Below are 21582 nucleotides of genomic sequence, written 5' to 3' on the forward strand. Positions count from 1 at the left end.
TCGTCTATTTATCTTGAAACTATACTCATATGTATACTTACAAAATTCTTTTCTAGAATTTTTGGTCAAGCCATTTAGTACAGTTTATTAGTTAAAGTCTCCCTTGTTTCAGGGTATGACCACTCTGACCCTTGTGCACTACAAACAGAATTTCTCCCTGTACAGAATTCCAATGACCATTCCGTTTGTTTCCCTTAAAAATAGACTCAATAATAATCCATGCATGTAAGGTATGACTCTTAATAATTTTTTTTACAATTTATGATGAATTTATAAAGTTAGAATAGGGGATCTCGAATTCATTCAGACCCTGTTTTACAAGAATTCAAATATCACACAATATAGAATTCTTTTTCTTCCCTTGTTTCTTTCATGTGAAAATAGACTCATTAAGCTTTAATCTCATATTTTATTCTGCCTCTAACTAATTTTCCACTATTTTTAGTGTATTTTCAAAGTTACACTACTGCAGTAACTCAAATCTGTCAAGGCTAAGTTACTCATTCATGATCATTGTTCACAAAATTAATACAACATCATTTCATCCATCATGGTAAGAACACATATTATGCATCATAGATCATCACATATCAAGGCATTCTCATAGGCTTAATATACATACTTGCACAACTCGTAACATAACTCAAGTGTATACTCACCAATGACTTACCTCATTGAGACCATCATCAACTCTTTCCTTGGATTACCCGTTGAACACTTGGAATACTAATTGGATACTCGGAAAAGCCTTTGCACATAAGTGCCTCAATTGTAGCTAAAGCTACCTCATATCTCATGAAATTTCAATGCTCACTCTCGAGCTAGTCATCTAGACTCATAATTCCTAGTGACATGTCACTCGTATCCTATTCTATTCCTAAGGTTCAAACGGGATTTTTCTTCGTCTATTAAGGCTTTGTCTTATCATATTTCTATTAATCACATACACTTAATATCTGTACAATTCATGTAATGATAACATTTAAATACATGTATAGCATGGTATTGTTTACATACAAACTTACCTCGATACCACAAAGGTGAAAAGGACATAATCATCCCTTAATCGATTTCTTTCCGTTCTAGGTCCAAATCTCGATTTCCTTGATCTATAATATCACATTTAGCCTACCAATCAGTCACAATATTCATATGGGTCTAAAAATCATATTTTTAGAAATTTTCATTTTGACCCCTAAACTTTTGCATATTTGCACTTTTTCCCCAATGCTCGTAAAATAATTTTTATCACATTTCTTTACTCCTTGAGTCTAGATGAACCATTTTCATAACTATATCAATTCATAATTTCAACTATTTTACACATTACAACTCATTTTACAACTTAGCAATCTAGCCATTTTTTAAGGTGTTTTCATGCAATTTCTTTCACAAAAGTTGTTTATTACACAACTAGGACTCATAATCTTCCATAAAAACACAGCAAACAACACATTTACTCTCATGGAAAAACCCTAGACTCTTCATCATTTTGCAAAATAGTCCCCTCTTATGAAAGCTCATGCTTTAGGGGTTCCAAAAATGTAAAAATCATCAAGCAAAGACATTAAAATCACTTACAAGCAAGGAAAATATGTTGCTGAAATTTTCCAGCTTCAAAACCCTTTCTTTGCTGCATTTTTCAGTGAAGGAGAAGAGAAAAATGATAGCTTTTTCTTTTTGATTTGTTAATAATAAAACTAGTCAAAATTGGTGACCAAATTTCACCTAATTTTGACTTTTCAACAATTTTGTCTCCCATGGCCGGCCATCACACTTTCAATGGCCTAATTTCACTTTAAAGACCCCCAATTTAAGATACAAGGCAATTTAACACACCTTTAGGTATTAAACACAACTTTTACTTTTACGCGATTTAGTCCTTTTTTGAAATTAGACTAGAAATTGCTAAAATTAACTTACCAAAATTTACATGCACTTATAAAATTATATTATAACACATAAAATAATACTAAAATAATTTTCTTTAGCCTCGAAATAGTGGTCCCGAAACCACTATTTCGACTAGGCCCAAAATCGGGCTGTTACAATACGAGTAACCAGTCATCTTTCTTCCTCCTATGTATTAGTGTTAAAGAAAACAATTGACTTATCAAAATTGATGCACTGACCTCAATAAGTTCCATACTCGCCTAGAATTGTTTTCAATAAAAAAGCGCCCATTTCAATAGCTTCTCCAAACAAAATGTAATCATTTGCGAATAACAAATGCGATACTTGTGAGCCCCTTCTGCTAGCTTTAAAGGGGCTCAAAGGAAAACCTTGTTGTAATCCTCTTGTTGGCTAAAAATTTTCACCAACTTGACCATTAAATACCACTGAATAAAAAACAGTAGATACGCACTTCATAATAGAATCAATCCAGCTAGGGTCAAAACCCATTCTTATCACCATATCCTGTAAAAAATTCGATTCAACTCTTTCGTACACTTTACTAATGTCGAGTTTTACCCCATAAACATTTTTTTCCCAATTTTTTCTATTTTAGAGTGTGTAAAATTTCATATACCGACGATACATTGTCCGATATTAACCTCTCTGGCACAAAAACACTCTACACACCATCGATGCATTTTCATAAGATTTGTCTAAATCGATTTGCAATAACCTTTTCCATTATTTTATAAATAATGTTGCATAGACTAATGTGTCAGACTTGCTCTTTTAGGAATAAGCACAATATGAGTAGTGTTAATTAGACTAACCTCTATACCTCCGTTCGGATGTTGAATACAGAAAAATGTGACCTCTTCCCTAACGATGTGGTAGCATTTCTGAAAAAATAAAGCTGAAAATCTATCTTCGCCTGGGGCTTTTGTAGGCCCCATTCCAGTAAGCGCCTTCCAAACCTCTTCTTTTGTATATTGCGTCGTGAGCCTTTGATTTTCCTCTTCGGATATATATCATTCAATACCCGATAAGATTTAGTAATTTTTGTTATTTCTTGTATATCCTCCGTTTCCCTGCCAGCCATATTCTACAATTTTCGAATACAATTATTCTTTTGTCATTGCGTTGCTTGACTATGAAAAAAGGCTGTGTTCCTATCCCCGAACTTCAACTAATTAACTCTAGCTCTTTGCTCCAAATACCTTTCATCTTTCTCAATCTCAAAATTCAATTGCAGTTTCGTATCAATCAACCCTGTTAAATTATTGTCACTCATTTCAACTTCTATAAACTTTGACAATTTTGAGGTTAAAAATTCATTTTTTTCGTTTTCTAGATTGACAAATGTGTACAACCCATTTATCCAAACCATTTTTTAGACACTCTAACTTCTATAGTGAACCTCCTGTTGCCGTTTCCCAAATGATTTTAACTTCAGTATTGAATGACTCCTCCAAGACCCACCATGCCTTGAATTTAAATGTCTTTCAACTTCTTCTATTATCTTCTCTTTTTGTAATAATTAGAAAAAGAAAATTGTCAGAGATCGAGTGCACTAAATGTTGAATGGTAGCTTTATGAAACATAGACATCCAATTTTCGTTAGCCATACCTCTGTTCAACCGCTCTTGGTTATTTGTTTATGGAAAATTTCCTCTCTTCCATGTAAACCAATTACCATAATAGCCCACATCCATTAGATTACTATCTTCTAGAACATTTTAAAATACTTCCATTCTTCTTTCATCTCTAGTCAACCCTCCTTTTTTTCAAAGCTGTACATGATTTCATTAAAATCTCCACAAACAATCCAAGGGAGTTCCTCACTGTTGTATAGATTTTTTTAATAGATTCCATGATACATCATTAACTTGTGCATAAAGGGAACCATAAAATCCTGTATATCTCTATTTTTTTCCATCCTCAAGGTCTTCAATAAGCACATCAATGTACCTTTTTGAAAAATTCTGAAGTGTGATAGTAGCATCACCTCTTCAAGCCAAACACAAACCTCCTCTAGATCCATCGGGGTCCACATCAATGCTATTAGCAACACCACAACTTCTTCGTACTCTTTCCATCTGAATCTTGTTTATCTTTTTTTTAACGCCCCAAAAATATCTGTATATATTTCTACGTTAATTTGACACAATTGTGTATCTGCTTCAGTGGTTAAGTGTTTTGAGTGTGTGTGAGAGATCCCAGGTTCAAGTCTGACTTGGGCAAAATTTGGCATATTTTTATAAATAAAGCTCAACCTTGGTTAATAGACTTATAAATAATTGTTAGTAAAAGTGTATCAAAATGGGTCTGCTGGTCTAGTGGTTAAGATGTATGTTGGTGTGTTGAAGGTCTGGGGTTCGAATCTCTGTGGTAGCAAGGGTTTTATTTTTACTACAAAATCTTGGCTAGAGTTTGTGTTTGACCGAAAATCTGAGTAGTGGGTAGTTGGTGGAGAGAATTAAGGAGAAATAGATTGGGGGGTTAACAATTTCGTTGAATGCTACTTTCTCTTTAGAAAATTTGGATACCCTTCTCCATTTCCTCTCTTTTTGTTGCCGAAATTCCTTTGTTTCCCTCTTTGTTTGACTTTAAATTCTTCCTTACTTGTAATCGTCCTGCTTTTTCACTGTTGGGGCGCGTGTGGTAAGTTTTTGATTCACTAACTCGTATGTTACTCTGATTAAATGTTTAATGGGGTTTTGGTTGCTGTTTAGGACTCACTCGTAAAGCTGGTATCAACGGTTAACTTGAAGTGGTTAATGTTTTGGTAGTGGTAAGTCGACTTTTCGTTTTGAGATTAGTGTTAAGACTCGTTTTTGGGTTTCTAAAGGGGTTGAATATTCTGATTATAGGTGTTGGTGTTCTTAGAATTCTATAAAGAGCGAATTCGAACAAGGTGTGTACCTGAAATCACAGAAAATGAGAAATGACGAAAGCTGAAAAATGAATCTGTCAATACCACACGGGTGTGTGGTCGCCCATGTGGTAGGCCGTGTGACAGTACACGGGCGTGTGATCAACGAGCCAGGTCGTGCGAGCAAGACACGGGCGCATGACATGGCCATGTGATGGCTGTAGGGGCCATGTGCGACACACGAACTCGACCTATTGGGCAATGTGGGCCCACACAGGCGTGTGGGATTCTGGGCCAGAGTGTGATCCACACGGCCAAGGCCAATTTGGGCCGTGTGGGCCACATGGCTTGTGAGCCTAATTTTCTGTAATAATTCGTAAGGTTGCACGGGTTGCCTAAGTCGACTGTGCCCTACCGTAGGGTCGATAAACATTACTTAGACCCCTGATTCAGTGATCTGACTATAAAATATATGTATTAAACATGTTACTTTTAGCATGTGTAGCTGACCGATTGTAAGATCTGTTAAGTTGCATTATAGCATGTCATATTGGTATGTTGCATTGCATCGGGGATTGGGTTAATGATATTTCGAAGGAAGTGTCTGAAAGGCTTTAAGCCTGTTATTTGGCAGCTCAGGTGCATTATTCTGTTTATGTGCCACATTTTGGTATAGTATGGTGTGTAAGGTTTGGTGGGTTGATTATATCCCCACATGGTGTGTAGGGCTGGACGAAGATGGTGTGTAGAGGCTGGTGGGTAGGATTCTAATATTCCATTCTGCATCTGTATCTGATTCGGCTAAAACCCTAATTTATATCTGATTTTGTATTTTAATGGGCTAAGGCCCGAACTAATTATATAATGGGCTCCGACCCCAGACTGTCTATTTTTGACTTCTGATGATTATTTTATATGTTTGATATCTGTAGGGATTACACACTGAGTTGCGAAACTCGTTCTTTTTTGTTTAATATGTTCAGGTACTCCCCAACATTAGTGGATCGGTGTATTGGAGGACTGACGGTGGCCATACATAATAACTTTAGACTATTTTCATTATTTTTTCGGTTTTGGGTTGCTTGTTTATTTGGGGATTTGTTTTAATTTATTGACTTTAGACTTTTTGGCTTTTAATTTCGGCTTTTGAACTATTGGTGTTTTTATTACTGATAAGCACGATTAAAATCTGGTTTTCTCTAAATCAAACAGTTTTCCTAAAATAAAAGATTTTCTAAAGCTTCCGCGAAAAGATATATGTTTTAAAGCAAATCAGTGAGAACACTCTCATGTAAAATCGCCAGATTTGGCCATAACGTCCAGGCTGGGTTTGGGGTGTTACATTTGTCTCCATAAAGAAGACCATCTAGGGATTATATTTTTTCAACGAATGCTGAAGCCTTCAAATTGTCCGTGGGTTCCCCAAACCACGGACATTCCAACTTAAAATTTTCATTACGATCGGCCAACTTGCCTTTTAGCAGCCGCTGGTGATAAAAGAGTATTATCCAACATTCTCCTATTTCTTGCCGTTACAATGTTACCTTCTTCTCTTATTGTTGGATTTTCACTTTCCCCCAGGCCTTTTTTTCCCTAATCTCCAATTAACACCCTTTCCTCGAAATCATGTTCCATTACAGTATGGGTCTATTTGGCCAATGAGTTTTCCCTCTATTGTGAAGAAAAGGGTAAATTACCTCCAAATTGATCCCCAGAACAGGATCAATGGTTGCTCCGAATTTTGATTTATTCCTCATTCCCCGTGACCTATATTCTGAATTACGTTCGTCATAAAGATTTTTGCCTGTGTCATCTTCTCCATCTTCTCATAATCAAATATTATTCATTGCCAAAGCTTTTTTGGATTGACCTCGCAAAGACAAATCCCAGCCCATTACCACCACTTCCACCCCTAACTCCATTTTTGCCTCACAAAAAATGTTACTGTGACCCAACTGACCAAAATAGAAATAGAAAAGAGTCAGCCTTTTATATTTGAATCTGACGTATGAACAATACCCTAAGAACATAATATGCTTTTCCCTCTTTAATGAGTAATGAATATCCAATTGAACTCGAATTCTTATGAAATTCCTATTTCCTTTCCCCAGATTTAAACTATTATACTCCAGGAATTTGCCTAAAAAATCAGCTAGTTGCCTTGCCAAACTTTCAGAAAGAAACCCCATTTGAATATCATGGATTTATACCAGAAAGGTGAAAAGATTAAAGGGATTTTCAATGGGTCTTCCCCCCACTATAGCTTGTGTAGAACCAGCAAGTGATTATTAAAGGTCCATGGAGAGCCTTTCAGAACTCTGTCCATGTTAATAGCATGAAAAAATTGAAACAGAAATCGTTTCTCCTGGACCTTGAATATGAACTCCTCTAATAGGGTGCCATAGGTTCGCCATGGTGCTTCTCATTGCCGGAAAGTGAATAATGCTGGTTGTTAAAAAACATCCCGCCAGTCGAAAATTTCTTTCTTTCGTTTGCATACTCGGCTTAATTTGTGCTTGTAAAACTGCTTCATCTTCTTCATTAAGCGTTAATTCAGCAAATTCTTTTTCTATGATTGCAGGCCAGAGCTTAAGCCCTGTTATACGTGCTATTCTGGAGGATTAAAGGAGATTCTGACAGACGGCCGCCGCCAATATTAACTTTGAAATAAAAGAATCCAAAAACCTAAAAACATGCCAAAGAGGCAAACGATTGCGTGCTAGGGTGGCAAACTTTGATAAATACTCTTTATAGTTTTGTTTTGCTTTATTTTTATTATTTTAGAATATTTTAATAATTTAATTGATTGAATTACTACTCTGTAACTTAAAACACTAAATCTAGTAAAAGAAAAACTTTTATAATAATCTTTGACATAGTAACTTAATTCAACACCAAAATCGTGAAGAAAAAATAAAAATCAAATTATAAAACAAATAATATATCTTATAAAAGATTTTTCCATTATTTATTTTTCTAAATTAACAATAAATTTCATTAAAAAATTACTCTCATATTTATATTGTTAATAAAACCATTGACTGAGTTAGTGTCACCCCTATTCGAGTTACCAACTCGGCTGGAAAAATTATGGAAATGCTCTTTTGTAATTAAAATAAGTTATATTATTCGAATGTATTTTTACTCTTTGCACTTAAAATAACAAATAAAAATATGCATATTGTGGGATTTAATCCCACGCCAATTATATTAGTAAAACATTTAATTTATCACGCAACTAAAATTTTATTTTGTTTTTTTTATACATTTTAATTTTGTTATGGGTGCTTTATTATCTCCATCAATTGTAGATCTACACTATTATTTAAGTTTGTTACTAAGTTGGTGTCACCTTCAATAGAGTTGGTGGAAAATTAAAGGAATGCCCTTCTAAAATTAAAATAAGTTAAGTTATTTGAGGGTATTTAAGTTTTTTTACTTTAAAAACAATAAAAATATACATATGTTGGGATTCAAACCCACACCAATTGCATTATTAAAACATTAATTTGCCACTTAACTAAAATTTTATTTTGATAGTTTTATACATTTTAATTTTATTATGCACACTTTATTACCTTCATCATATGTATATCTATACCTACTATTAATAAAACCCCTGACAAAGTTCATGTCATTCTCAACAGGATCACCAACTTGGTTAGAAAATTTATGAGAATGTCCTTTAACAATTAAAATAAGATATATTATTCAGTGATATTTTAATCTTTTTTATTTAAAAACAATAAAAATAGGCATATGGTGATATTCGAACTCACACAAATTGTATTAGTAAAAATTTTAATATATAATATATCACTCAACTAAGGTTTTATTTTAATATTTTTATACATTTTAATTTTAGTATGCACGCTCTATTACCTCCATTACTTGTATATATTAATAATGTATTTGATTGAGTTAGTGTCACAAGTTAAGTTGACACTGACTCAAGATCGATGATAACATCATGATAAATAATTTATTATAATTTTTCATTTTAATAACGTGCATATTTTATGTATTATTATTTAATTTCAAATAATAAATTTTATTATTTATTATATATTATTTTTAAACATACTTTTATATTTTGAAATTATAATATTTACACATATACACGTGTTATAAGACTTCTAGTATATATAATATGCTCAAATGTAAGGGGTAAGGGCTCACCACATATTTTATGTTTTTATATAATTTATTTATTTTCATCAAGATTCATCTCATTGTATTCTTTTTTATCTCTAACCTAATTTTATATTTAAAGTTTCATGTTTAAAATAGTTTAATTAAATTTAAAAATAACGTTTCATCAATAATTATATTATTTTTACTTTATTGATTACGAATAAATTCTTTTAAAAAATAAATTTATGTAATTATTTTAAATAGAATAATGTATAGGTATTATATTAAATAACTTTTAATATTTTATAAAAATTGTATTTTTTATATAGATGGAAAAAAAACCTAACTTCCATTTTGTCATTTAAATAGAACATTAATAAAAATATTATTTGATATATTATTATCATTTTTACTAATTTTTATTTATTTTTTGGAACAGCCATTATTTGAAATAAATATAGTTACAATAAAATTTGTAATTATTTATTAATTTCATGATTTTTTAGAATAATAATTTCATAAAGGTTAGATTTTAAAAAATATACAAGATCAAATATGTGATGAATATCACACAATTTGAACCTTTTACAAATGAATGCCTAATGAGAGCTTTGATAACTGCTTCATAAAAATGAAAACATATAATTTAAAATTTTATTTTACACAAGTTTTAATCTAATATATGTAATAATAAATATACTTCCTTTTATATTAGTGTATTATTACGATTTTTAGTTTTTATTTTTTAATACAATATTTAAAATTATCTATAGCTCATCTTTAATCCTTAAATAGGAAAATGTACTTTAACAAATCTGAACACACATCTTCCTATATTACCAACAAAATCAATAATAACTGAATTAAAATTTAATTGACTACTACCATTATAAAATCTCTTAATTACAGTTATTAATTTCCCCGAATACAAACGCATTGTGATAAGAAAAGAAATGAGTCGTGATGGGAGCCGAAGTGTACACTTGAGTTGTCTCCCCAAATGACGCAGTCCAATCAGCCCAATTCCCAAGAGTAGACCAAACAAAGCAGCCACAAACGGACGAAAGTACCCCTGGTCCCTCACTTTCCCCCCTTCTCAGGATTCGTTTCCATCAACGGACACAAATCAATAACAACTCATGCGGGGCCCTTCCATTTCTACGAGTACCCTTTAGGTCAATCTCTACCATCCAATAGCTTTGCAACACGCATCTCTCTCTCTCTCTCTCTCTCTCTTCCTCCATTTGCTTTCTGCAAACGAAAGCTTCGTGTACCTTTGTCTTCCCCCCAAAAGCGCCATCAAATCATGATAATAATAAACACATGTCAGTAATGCCATTCAAGCCCGCCATATAACAGTTAACAACAACAACAAGAAAAAACCTTTCTTTGAAATGAAATCTTAATGAACGTTCTTTTTCTTTTATCCAGAAGATATGGATGAAAAAAAATGTGTATAAAATATATTTATAAGCTTTGATATTAAAAATAAGTGATATTATTTTTTAAGTGAGATTTATTTGTGACAGTTAAATTTAAAATTTTAGGATAAATTATATAGTAAATCATTAGTAAATTTTTATTCTAGTTATTTAATTAAAAACATACTTTAATTGTAAAATTATTCAAAAAATTTTATTTTAATTATTAGACTATTAAAATTTATGTTATATGATTTTCTTTGTTTGTACTGTTTGCACCAATTAGAAGATATTTTTCTTTTCTACAATTTAATTTTTTTTCATAAAATAATTTTAGATGTTACAAATCTGTGAATCAAAATTTAAATATTTTTTTCTCTGATCTCTGACATTAATCGTCAAATCAACTTGGATCTAAGTTATATTCTACTCGTCGATGGGTACTGATTTATTATCCCGATTGTCAAAATCATTGATCAGAGCTCATGAACAGAACTTTAAAAAAAAATAAACTGATTAACCCCGTGACTTGAATAAATTTTTTTTTGAATAGATTATTGAGGTAAAAGAAAACTTTCGAATAGTCCGATAACCAAATTATAACTTATTTTTAATTAAGTGACCAAATAAAAAAAAGTACCCATAGTTTAATCACTAATGGTACAATTTACTCAAAATTTTAAAATTTATGTGCCTTAAGTTTAATTCTCATTATAAAATTATTTTATTAAAAAATATAAAAAGATAAAAACACATTTATATTAATTACCTTTATATATAATAATATTTTAATAATTTCTTATTACCTCCTGATACTGACTCGGAACTTAATATGAATATAGATAAATAAAGATATAATTTTGAATTTCATCTAATTTAAAAAGATTAAAAAGCTAAAAGTTATTAGCCTAATTATTAATAAATATAGAAATTATTTATTTCTTATTAATTTACTACTTATAAATTATCGAAAATAAATTAGAAAAAACATAATTTTTATAAAGTAAATGGTAAAATCCTTTTTAACTAAAGTTGTATCTGATTTTATATAAATAAATAAATAAAACGCCATGTTTTCGATATATATTTTAATTTAGTTCGGCCGCCTATATATGAAGGGAGAGAGGGAGGCTGGGAGACTGCTTGCCTTCGGATATGTAAACTGCCCTACTTTTCATTGTTATCGTAGCTTTACCTTTTTTATATATATTATGTTTGATCTAGATTTGATGGTTTTTCTTTTTCGTTAGTGTCTTTGTCCATGGACATCACTGTTGGATTTTTTGTTGTGTCTCTCTGCCACTTGGGTTTGTCACCGACATCTGTACCTTGTCATGATAGAGAGAGAGAGAGAGAAAGACAAGTGAACCTGCCATAAGACCAGTGAGTGGATGTTGATGATGAGAAAGAGGGAGAGAAGGAGTTCTTCTTCTACTTCTTTCTTTGATTCTTCTTTCAACGTTTTGGGTTTTGGTTTTGTGAGAGAAATAAAACCCTTTTTCTGGACACGTAGTTGATTCTAATACTGAAAAAGGCATGGATCGTCGATTTTGAGGTTTTTAACTTTTGGTAACTTTTCCCTAAATGGGGGTGTTACTGTGTTTTTCAGATCTGACTCATTCCTTTTCTTCGTTTTTCTTTCCGTAATTTTTATTTTTGGGGTTCATTTGTTTTCCTTATATAGTAAGCAGGTTTTACCTTTCATCATCATCTTTATGATCTGTGTAATCTGTCATTCATGGAACATAGAAATTGACAGAAGAGAGTGAGCACACAAAGGCACATGTATAAGCCTATACTTTTGCTTTTGCGTGCTCACTTCTCTTTCTGTCAGCTTCCAGTGCCGGAATTTGATCCATCTTTTTTGGTCACTTCTGCGCCTGTTTTGTTCCTCCATTTCTATCTCTCTTTCATGCTCGGTCTCGTCGAAGACAAGGAATATGGTGAGTGGTGTGCCTTGCCATGCCATGCTTGCGATGATCTGACTGTCTCCTTTCTCAATTTATGCTTTCTTTTTTTAATGCGATTAGTAGGCTTTTTGATGTTATTCACTGTTGTGGTACGCATGGTTACTGTGCGGATATAGCGCAAAAACTATGAATAGCATGGGACCATTCATGTTATCCATTTGCCTATTAGTAGCTAAGCCTAGTATGGTCCTCACTCCTCCCCTCTACAAACCCTTTCTGTTTTTCTTTCTTTTTTTCCGATCATATTAAATACCCAGAAATTTGTTCTTATTATCAGGTTGCTTGGAATCTCTAAGTGGAAAATGGAGTTTTGTATTCCTTGGTTTAATTTAACCCTACAAAGAAGAGACTACTTGGACTTGAATTTCTAATGTAGGTGAGTAAAGAAAAGGTGTTGGTGCTGTAACTGAAACTAACAGATTCAGTACAGACTTGTCGAGCAAGTCTCGAGACTTGCTGAGCAAACAAGAGAATTCGAGCAAGAGAAAGGAAGAAAAGCTAAGAGAAAATGAAGAGAAAAATTGATGAACAAACTGAACTTCATTCATAAAATTGAATAATGGCATAATGCCAATACATAAATCAAGCACTAAGCTTGTCAAAAACAGCAAATAATTACCTAAACATCACCTACTCCCACTAATTACATGGAAACTTGAAATTTTAGCTTGTAAACCTATACAAAGTTGTGTTTACAGGTCATACATAAGCTAATTACATCAGTCAACAACCTAACTTAGTTAGAAATGAACTAAGATTACATTTCATTAACTAGAAATTACAAAATAAATAAAATAAGCTTGCATCAGCAGCTCCTGCATGTCTTGGTCTTCATGGCCTGCATGCTGTCGAGTTTGCTGCATGCTGAACTAACTTCATCACTCCTCTTTGGTTTGCATGGAGCAAACACCTAACTTCTTCCTTAGACATTCGAACCTTGTGACACTAAGGGCTTTCGTTAAAATGTCTGCAAGTTGATCCTCTGAATTACAGTGGATCAGCTTTACTTCCTGAGCTTGCTCCATTTCTCGAACAACATGTAACTTGATGCTAAAATGCCTTGTTCTTCCATGGAACACTGGATTTTTAGCAATTGCTACTGCAGATTGGTTGTCACAGAAGATCTCAGTAGCTTCCTCTTGATGCACATTCAAGTCAGCCAATATTTTCCTTAGCCATATGGCTTGGTTGACAGCACTTGCTGTTGCCACATACTCTGCTTCAGCAGTAGATTGAGCCACTAGACTTTGCTTCTTCGAGCTCCAGCAAAACATGGTTGAACCAAGGTTAAAAGCATACCCTGAGGTGCTTTTCATGTCATCTATCGAGCCAGCCCAGTCACTATCAGTGTAGCCAACCAGCTTCAGATTTCCTTCTTTGCTGTACTTCAAACCATAGTTTAAAGTGTCTTTGACATATCTCAGCACTCTCTTTGCAGCTTGGAAATGCTTCTCATTGCAGCAATGCAAGAACCTTGAGAGCAATCCTACAGCATACATGATGTCTGGTCTAGTGGCAGTCAAGTATAGCAAGCAACCAACTAGACTCCTGTAGGTTATTTCACATACTTTCTCAAAATCACCTTGGCTCGATAGTTTTTCTCCAACAGCAACAAGTGTTTTAGTTGCCTTGCTGTTTTGCATGGAGAACTTGGTCAGAATCTTTGTGGCAAAGCTTCTCTGGCTTAGAAATATCTCATTCTGTACTTGAGACACCTCCATTCCAAGAAAATAGGACATCTCCCCAAGATCAGACATTTCAAACACTTCCTGCATCTTGGTCTTGAAATCAGCCAGCACTACTCGATCTCCTCCTGTCACCAGAAGGTCATCAACATACAGGGACACAATGAGTTGTATTTGTGTCCCTTGTTTCTTGACATACAGTGTTGGTTCACTCTTGCTTCGATCGAATCCCAGATCAGTCAAATAGCCATCGATTCTGCTGTACCAAGCCCTTGGAGCCTGTTTTAATCCATATAGGGCCTTCTTCAGTTTGTAGACCATATGCTCTCTGCCAGCTATTTCAAACCCTTGTGGTTGTTCAACATAGATGTTTTCATCTAAGAAACCATTCAGAAAGGCTGATTTCACATCAAGTTGATGGATTTTCCATTCGCGCTGTGCTGCTAAGGCAATCAGCAGTCTGATGGTGTCGAGCCTGGCCACTGGTGCAAAGGTCTCCAGGTAGTCCAGGCCATACCTCTGACTGAACCCCTTGACAACTAGCTTTGCTTTCAGTTTGTTCAAGGTTCCATCAGCATTGTGCTTGACTTTGTACACCCATTTCACCCCAATCACCTTCCTTTTGACTGGCCTTTCAACCAATTCCCAGGTATGGTTCTTCTCAATCATGCTGATCTCCTCAGCCATTGCCTGCTTCCACCCTTGCTGAGCCTAAGCCTCTTCAAAGTTGCTTGGTTCAGCTATGGCTACATGAGCCCTTTCATAAATCTCAGTCAATGGCCTTGTTCCTCTAACTGGTTCATCATCAATGTCCATTTCTGGAACATTTTGGTCTGGCTCAGCTTGGTCTGTTGCTAGTTCTTCAGAAACTTCTTCAGGTTCATGTCTTTCCCAGTTCCAACATGACCTTTCATCAAATACCACATCCCTGCTAATTGACACATTGTTTGTTGAAGGATCCAAGATCCTATAGCCCTTCTTAACAGTGCTGTAGCCCACCAGTACACCAGGTTAAGCCCTTTCAGACAATTTGTCCCTTTTAACAGCAGGTACTTGTGCATAACAGATGCATCCAAAGACCTTCAGATGAGCCAGTGATGGCTTGAAGCTAAACCAGGCCTCGAATGGAGTCTTCTGATCCAAAGCCTTGGTTGGAAGTCTATTTTGAATATATGTTGCAGTGTTAACTGCTTCTGCCCATAGTGCTTTAGGCAGATTCTTTTGAATCATCAAGCACCTGGCCATATCCATCAAACTCCTATTCTTCCTTTCACTTACACCATTCTGCTGAGGTGTATATGTGTTGGTAAGTTGATGTTTGATGCCTGCCTTATCACAGAAGGCTTGGAACTGAGCTGAGGTGTACTCAGTCCCATTATCAGACCTTATGGTCTTCAGCTTGCAGCCTGTTTCAGTCTCAGAAGCAGTCTTGAACTTCCAAAACACTGAGGCCACTTCAGATTTTTGTTTTAAGAAGTAAATCCAGCAATATCTTGAAAAACCATCAATGAACAGTATAAAATACCTGTTTCCACTTAATGACTCAGTCTTCATAGGGCCACACACATCAGTATGCACCAGTTGGAGTTTTTCAGAGGCTCTCCAGGCTTGATTCGAGGGAAATAGGAGTCTGGCCTGCTTTCCTAATTGACATACTTTACATACATCATCATGGTCCACTAAGTTGATGAAATTTTCAGCCAGGTCCTCTCTGACCATTCGGGCCATCGATCTGAAGTTGGCATGTCCTAGTCTTTGATGCCACAGCTTGGATTCATCTGAAGTGGCTGTGTAGGCAATGTCTGACTTTTTTGTCCAGTCAACCACAAAGCTCTTATCAGCCATAGGGACTGCCATCAGTTTGGATCCACTTGGATCACTGATTTGGCACTGGTGGTCTTTAAACACAACTGAATAACCTTTTTCCAGCAACTGAGCTATACTGAGCAGGTTTCTGTCAATTTCAGGCACCAACAGCACATTTGAAATCACTTTGGTTCAGCACATCACCCTTGCCTTCAGCTTGAATAAAATGACCATTTCCTATCTTGACTTTAGTTCTGCAGCTTCTGTCTAAAGACTTGAAGATTGCAGCATCAAGTGTCATGTGGTTGGTGCATCCACTGTCTAGGAGCCAACCAGATGAGGACCTTTCCTGAGCAGCTGAGCATGACACAGCAAAGACTTGCTCCTCTTGATCACTGTCCTCCTTAGCTACTCGAGCCTCAGCTTTCATCTGTTGAAACTGATTCTGCCTCGATTTGGTCTTACTCTTGCAGACTCTCTCAACATGACCCTTCTTCTTACAATACTGACATACAGCTTCTGGATTAAACCAGAACTTTTCTTCTGGATGACCAACCCTTCTGCAGTGCTTGCAAGTATGACCTTCTCTCCTTGCAGCATCATTCTTTGGTTTGTCTCTCCAGGCCTTCTTGCCTTTGTAGGCAGTATTTGTTCTTGCCTGAAAGGCACCTTCTTGGTGCTCCTCCAGTCTGCTTGCTCTCCTCTGCTCTTGAGCATATAGAGCATTGATCAACTCTGTCAGGGAGATGGTGGATAGATCCCTTGAGTCCTCAAGAGATGAGATTTTTGCCTCATACATCTCAGGCAGAGTTGCTATAACCTTCTCCACTATCCTAGCTTCATTGAACTGCTCTCCAAGGAGCCTGATGCTGTTAACCACAACCATAATCCTGTCAGAATATTGCTTGACAGTTTCTTCTTCCTTCATCTTCAAATTCTCGAAATCTCTCCTCAAGTTTAACAACTATTGCTGCCTTGTCCTCTCTGTCCCTTGAAACTCTTCCTGTAACTTGTCCCAGGCCTGTTTTGGTGATTCACAGGCCATAATCCTTGTGAAAATCACATCAGACACTGAATTCTGGATGCAAGACATGGCTTTGTGCCTCTTGGTCCTCTCATCAGCATGCTGCCTGATCTGAGCCACTGTTGGATTGCCTCTAAGTGGTTCTGGTTCAACATCTAAGTTGACCACCTCCCACAGATCGTATGCCTGCAGGTAGGTCTTCATTTTGACCACCCATATGTGATAGCCTTCTCCATTAAAGACTTGAGGTGCAGCTGGTGAAAAGCTTGATGAAGCCATGTATTTGTATAACAGATCCCTTAAGAAATAGGCTCTAGATACCAATTGTTGGTGCTGTAACTGAAACTAACAGATTCAGTACAGACTTGTCGAGCAAGTCTCGAGACTTGCTGAGCAAACAAGAGAATTCGAGCAAGAGAAAGGAAGAAAAGCTAAGAGAAAATGAAGAGAAAAATTGATGAACAAACTGAACTTCATTCATAAAATTGAATAATGGCATAATGCCAATACATAAATCAAGCACTAAGCTTGTCAAAAACAGCAAATAATTACCTAAACATCACCTACTCCCACTAATTACATGGAAACTTGAAATTTTAGCTTGTAAACCTATACAAAGTTGTGTTTACAGGTCATACATAAGCTAATTACATCAGTCAACAACCTAACTTAGTTAGAAATGAACTAAGATTACATTTCATTGACTAGAAATTACAAAATAAATAAAATAAGCTTGCATCAGCAGCTCCTGCATGTCTTGGTCTTCATGGCCTGCATGCTGTCGAGTTTGCTGCATGCTGAACCAACTTCATCAAAAGGCAAGTCCTTTTTCCTTTCCAAGTACTTGCATTATGCATGATTTATTAATTGACTTGGTTTTACAGGTGGTGCTCTATATTTTGATACTTCCATGATTGTAATTGTATCCATGTCTTTGTTATTTCTTGTATCTCCAATGGCATTTAGTTATGTTTTAGGATTAAAGAGTTAACATTACATGCAATCAACAATTTTCAAATACATGCAATCATTTTTGCAGCCTAAATGTTTGAACTTTTGTGGAGATGAAACTTCATAATATCTTGTATGTTCTTCAATGTTTGATATGAATGATTGCTTCTTTTCTTTTGTTGATTCCTGAATTCCAATTTTTGGGAGCAAATTAATTATGTAAACAAATTCTCTTCTGTTACAGTTTATCAAAAAGATTTGAGACCCTCCCCCCCCAAAAAAAAAAGAACGAAATTTGCGGATTTCGATTTCGATCAACACCTCTGTTGTTTATGAGGTTAATTACTTATAGATTGAACTGAATTGCTAAAACAATTCAACTCGCAGTGAACTAGTTAACGTTTTGGTTAATCATGTTATGCCACTATTTGACAGCTTAAAGCTAATGTTGATTGCAAGGCTGATACCTATAGAATCATTTCTCTTTCAAAAATTGTTATGCTCTTTTTGGGAATATAAATTCGAAGATTTGGATTTCATTTGTTATATAAATTGCGAGAATGTTATGCATTCATTAGCTATAAATTAGTTGAGATTCATTATATTTTTTGAAAGTATAAAAACATGAATTTCAAATTCTCAAATGTATTTGGGAATTTCAGATTCATTATTACATAGACATCTAACAAATCAATAAATTTGAGAACTAATCATAAATGTTATATTTGTATGTGTCTATTATGTAGCTTTCACTATTTTTAAAATCTAAATACATCTTTGAAAATCCAAGTTCACTTATGTTTTGTTTAAGCATATAGTTCTATTGCAAACAATGGTTATTCCTTCTTTTTTTCTTAATGATTTAATTGACTCTAGTTGGTTCTAGCTAGATAGCTTGTTCTTGATTGCACATGCAATATTATAACTGCATGCAAGGTAATTGTTCATTTTAAACAACATGAAATTGTATTAATTTTTTCATCTTTCTTTGTATTTTGTTTATTGGGGATGGGATGTCAAAATCTGATCTATTAAGATATAAACCATTTGTGATTATTTGCTAATATATGTTTTAATTTTTGAAGGGATAAATGATAGTAACATGAATAAGTTACTTGTAAGTACCTAAAGCACACTGATCTCAGGTTTCAAAGTCTTCACTGAAATTGTTTGAAAATTTCGGGCTTTCATGTTTCATTAGATAAAATACCATGGTCGCATCAAATTTTTGTGATATGAGTATTAGGGTATGGTTCAATCGGACTCGTATCTGTAATGTCTGCTTACTTGAGTACTTTTATGTGATTATACTTTTCGCAGGGTTTAAATTCCATTGGCAAAACCTTGCCCCAAGATCCACCTCCTTAGCCACTCACAAGCAAATTTTGAATTTTTTTGCCTGTGTTATTATTATTGAATCTTTTCCTAAACTATATCGTTTGAATTACCAAGTATCCAATTGGTTTAATTCTCCATATCTTATTTTTGTTTTACTCACTTCTTTAGCTCCAATCATCAGTTTACATGCCAATGTGCAATATATCTTCTCTACTACACACACACACACACATATATGTATGTATATATATTCATGCACACTGACAAAGAATTTTTAACACCACATTCTGGGTTAAGAGACTGTTATGCTTGTGTCTTTTTTGGAATATATTTTAAGAATATGTGTGCACTATACTAACTTTGCTTGTGAAGTATAAAATTTTTCTGGTGATGGTTGAAATATTTTTTCTTTTCAACAAATAGTAATTTATGGTACATTTGTATTTTGAGGTATTGAGTGGATACGTTCTTGGTCTTTTGAAGTTGAAGAGTTCACTTATGTTACAGTAGTAAAGTAAAGCCCTTACATTTACACATTTCTATATTATAATATACAAGCTTTATTTTTGTGCTTGGTGCAAATGAAAGTTGTGTTTTTAATTTTTTGGCTCGCGAATTATACTGACCACAAATGAGTTGAATGAATTTGTAGAGATGGTCAAATTATGGGATCCTCAAATGTCAGCCTGTCTGCAAATATCCAGGTACTTAATTCTTAAAAATCATGCAACTTTTGTCGTTGGCTTTGCTGGGAATCCATCTTGGGGGAATATGACAACTTTTTGATGTTCAGAGACAATTCCAATCGGTGTTTCCTTAATGTATACATTGCAAATATCAATTATAGGTAGACTGCATTTAAATAGACTCATGTTTAATGTTTTCAGACTACTGTTAGCATTAATTTTTACAGAAGGGCATCCGATTAATGTTGGTTTTTGATACATACATACACACACACATGTATGTATGTATATATATAACTTTATATAAAACTTTATCTGTCTGACAAATTCAGACATTGCATTTATGGTATAGTTCTCAGACATTGTAAGGCTCAAGAATGCAATAATGGATTTCTCTTAGAACTTTTAAATTTCAAACCATAATATATTTGAAACACTGTCATTCAAGGTTTGTGCCTAGGCACGCCTGCGCCTTGTCCCTTAGCACTAGAAAACAGAAGTGTCTTGAACCCTTTTGGGGAGGTCCATTTGATCAGGCAAACCGTTTGACCATAAGGAAAGGTATCCAACTCTATACTTCCCAGTGTTTGAGTGTTCATATATAGGCATAGACCATAAGGAAATTATACATATTGACTAACAAAAAAGTTTACTAGTTTGGTAGATAAATTAGAACACGCTTTAGAGTTCATTACGATTTTAGCTTTATATATATAGACACACATATACATATTGTGCTTTTGCTTACTCGGGCTAGTGCTTTTATTGTGCCTTGTGCATGAGGTAAAATAAGGGTTCTGGCACCTAGAGTGCAAGATGCACCCTTGATTACACTGATTTGAACCTTTTAACATTGTTGGACATTTACATGAATCTATGACAAATTTGTTCAATGCCAGAATTAGCAGATGAAGTTCATATAATAAGCTGTACTTTAAGTTTCGCACTAGATATCATGTCTTGATAGGTAACTTAATTTGTCCTTAATTATAGTATTCTATATCTATGTTCTTTTTAATCATATATTTTATTCACTATATCTGTATCCGAAGAGATCAATTATCTGCACGGATTCATGACAATTGCACGATATGGGAGCATGATGGTGCTTGGAACCATGTTGGAATCCTTGGTTTTTTACTTCAAAACTTTTTCAATGAAGAAGATGCAACGAAATTAAGTGTTGTACATGGAGGTGATGTGTGCACATTGCATGGCCTGAATTCTTGCCAATGTAAGTACTAAACTTCAACAACTAAAACTTTTTCATTGGTGGAGTACATTCTAAATATCAATTTTAGATAGAAAAGTTTATAGTGCTTCACTTTGTCGACTTCAAGAGCAAGCATTATCTTTGTTATCCGGACTAACTGCATCGGATATAGGTATAAACGTTCAAGTTTTCCTTTGAATGTTTTTGGTAGGTATATTTAGAAGATCATATCCCATACTCATATTCAAGTGTGGGGACTTTGTTGTGGGCGGGAAATCGATGCCTATATTCGAGCACTAGACATAGAAGTTATTACACAGTTACATAAATAAGGTGGTGATGGTTGTTTTGTGTTGGATGAAAATGGTATTGTCAAAAGCTGGAAGTTGCTATCAACTCACTCATTCTTAATGATTAAGATGATAAGTAAACATCGAAGTTCAATCTGACATCAGATATATTAACATCAAAGATTTCATTCCGAAGGGGTTGATTTGTTGCTGTATATAACCGACAAAACCTTGAACCTAGAGTTTTAGATTCAAATTTTAGTATCTTTTATGCGCTATCTGCATGCATCTATGGT

At 34.4% G+C, this 21582-nt stretch overlaps 1 protein-coding gene across 1 annotated transcript in view; it reads left to right on the forward strand.

Moving 5' to 3' along the window:
- The window catches only part of LOC121231991 (uncharacterized), a 29866-nt gene extending 8419 nt beyond the window's left edge, over positions 1 to 21447 (forward strand). Inside the window, exons 2-4 of the mRNA XM_041117238.1 lie at positions 19750 to 19801; positions 20836 to 21017; positions 21208 to 21447. Of these exons, the coding sequence (XP_040973172.1) occupies positions 19752 to 19801; positions 20836 to 21017; positions 21208 to 21296 (321 nt within the window). The 5' untranslated portion in view covers positions 19750 to 19751 and the 3' untranslated portion in view covers positions 21297 to 21447. The remainder of the gene's footprint in view (positions 1 to 19749; positions 19802 to 20835; positions 21018 to 21207) is intronic.
- The last annotated feature ends 135 nt before the right edge of the window (positions 21448 to 21582 follow it).

This window comes from Gossypium hirsutum, chromosome A07, assembly GCF_007990345.1.
Source record: "Gossypium hirsutum isolate 1008001.06 chromosome A07, Gossypium_hirsutum_v2.1, whole genome shotgun sequence".
NCBI classification, from domain to species: Eukaryota; Viridiplantae; Streptophyta; class Magnoliopsida; order Malvales; family Malvaceae; genus Gossypium; species Gossypium hirsutum.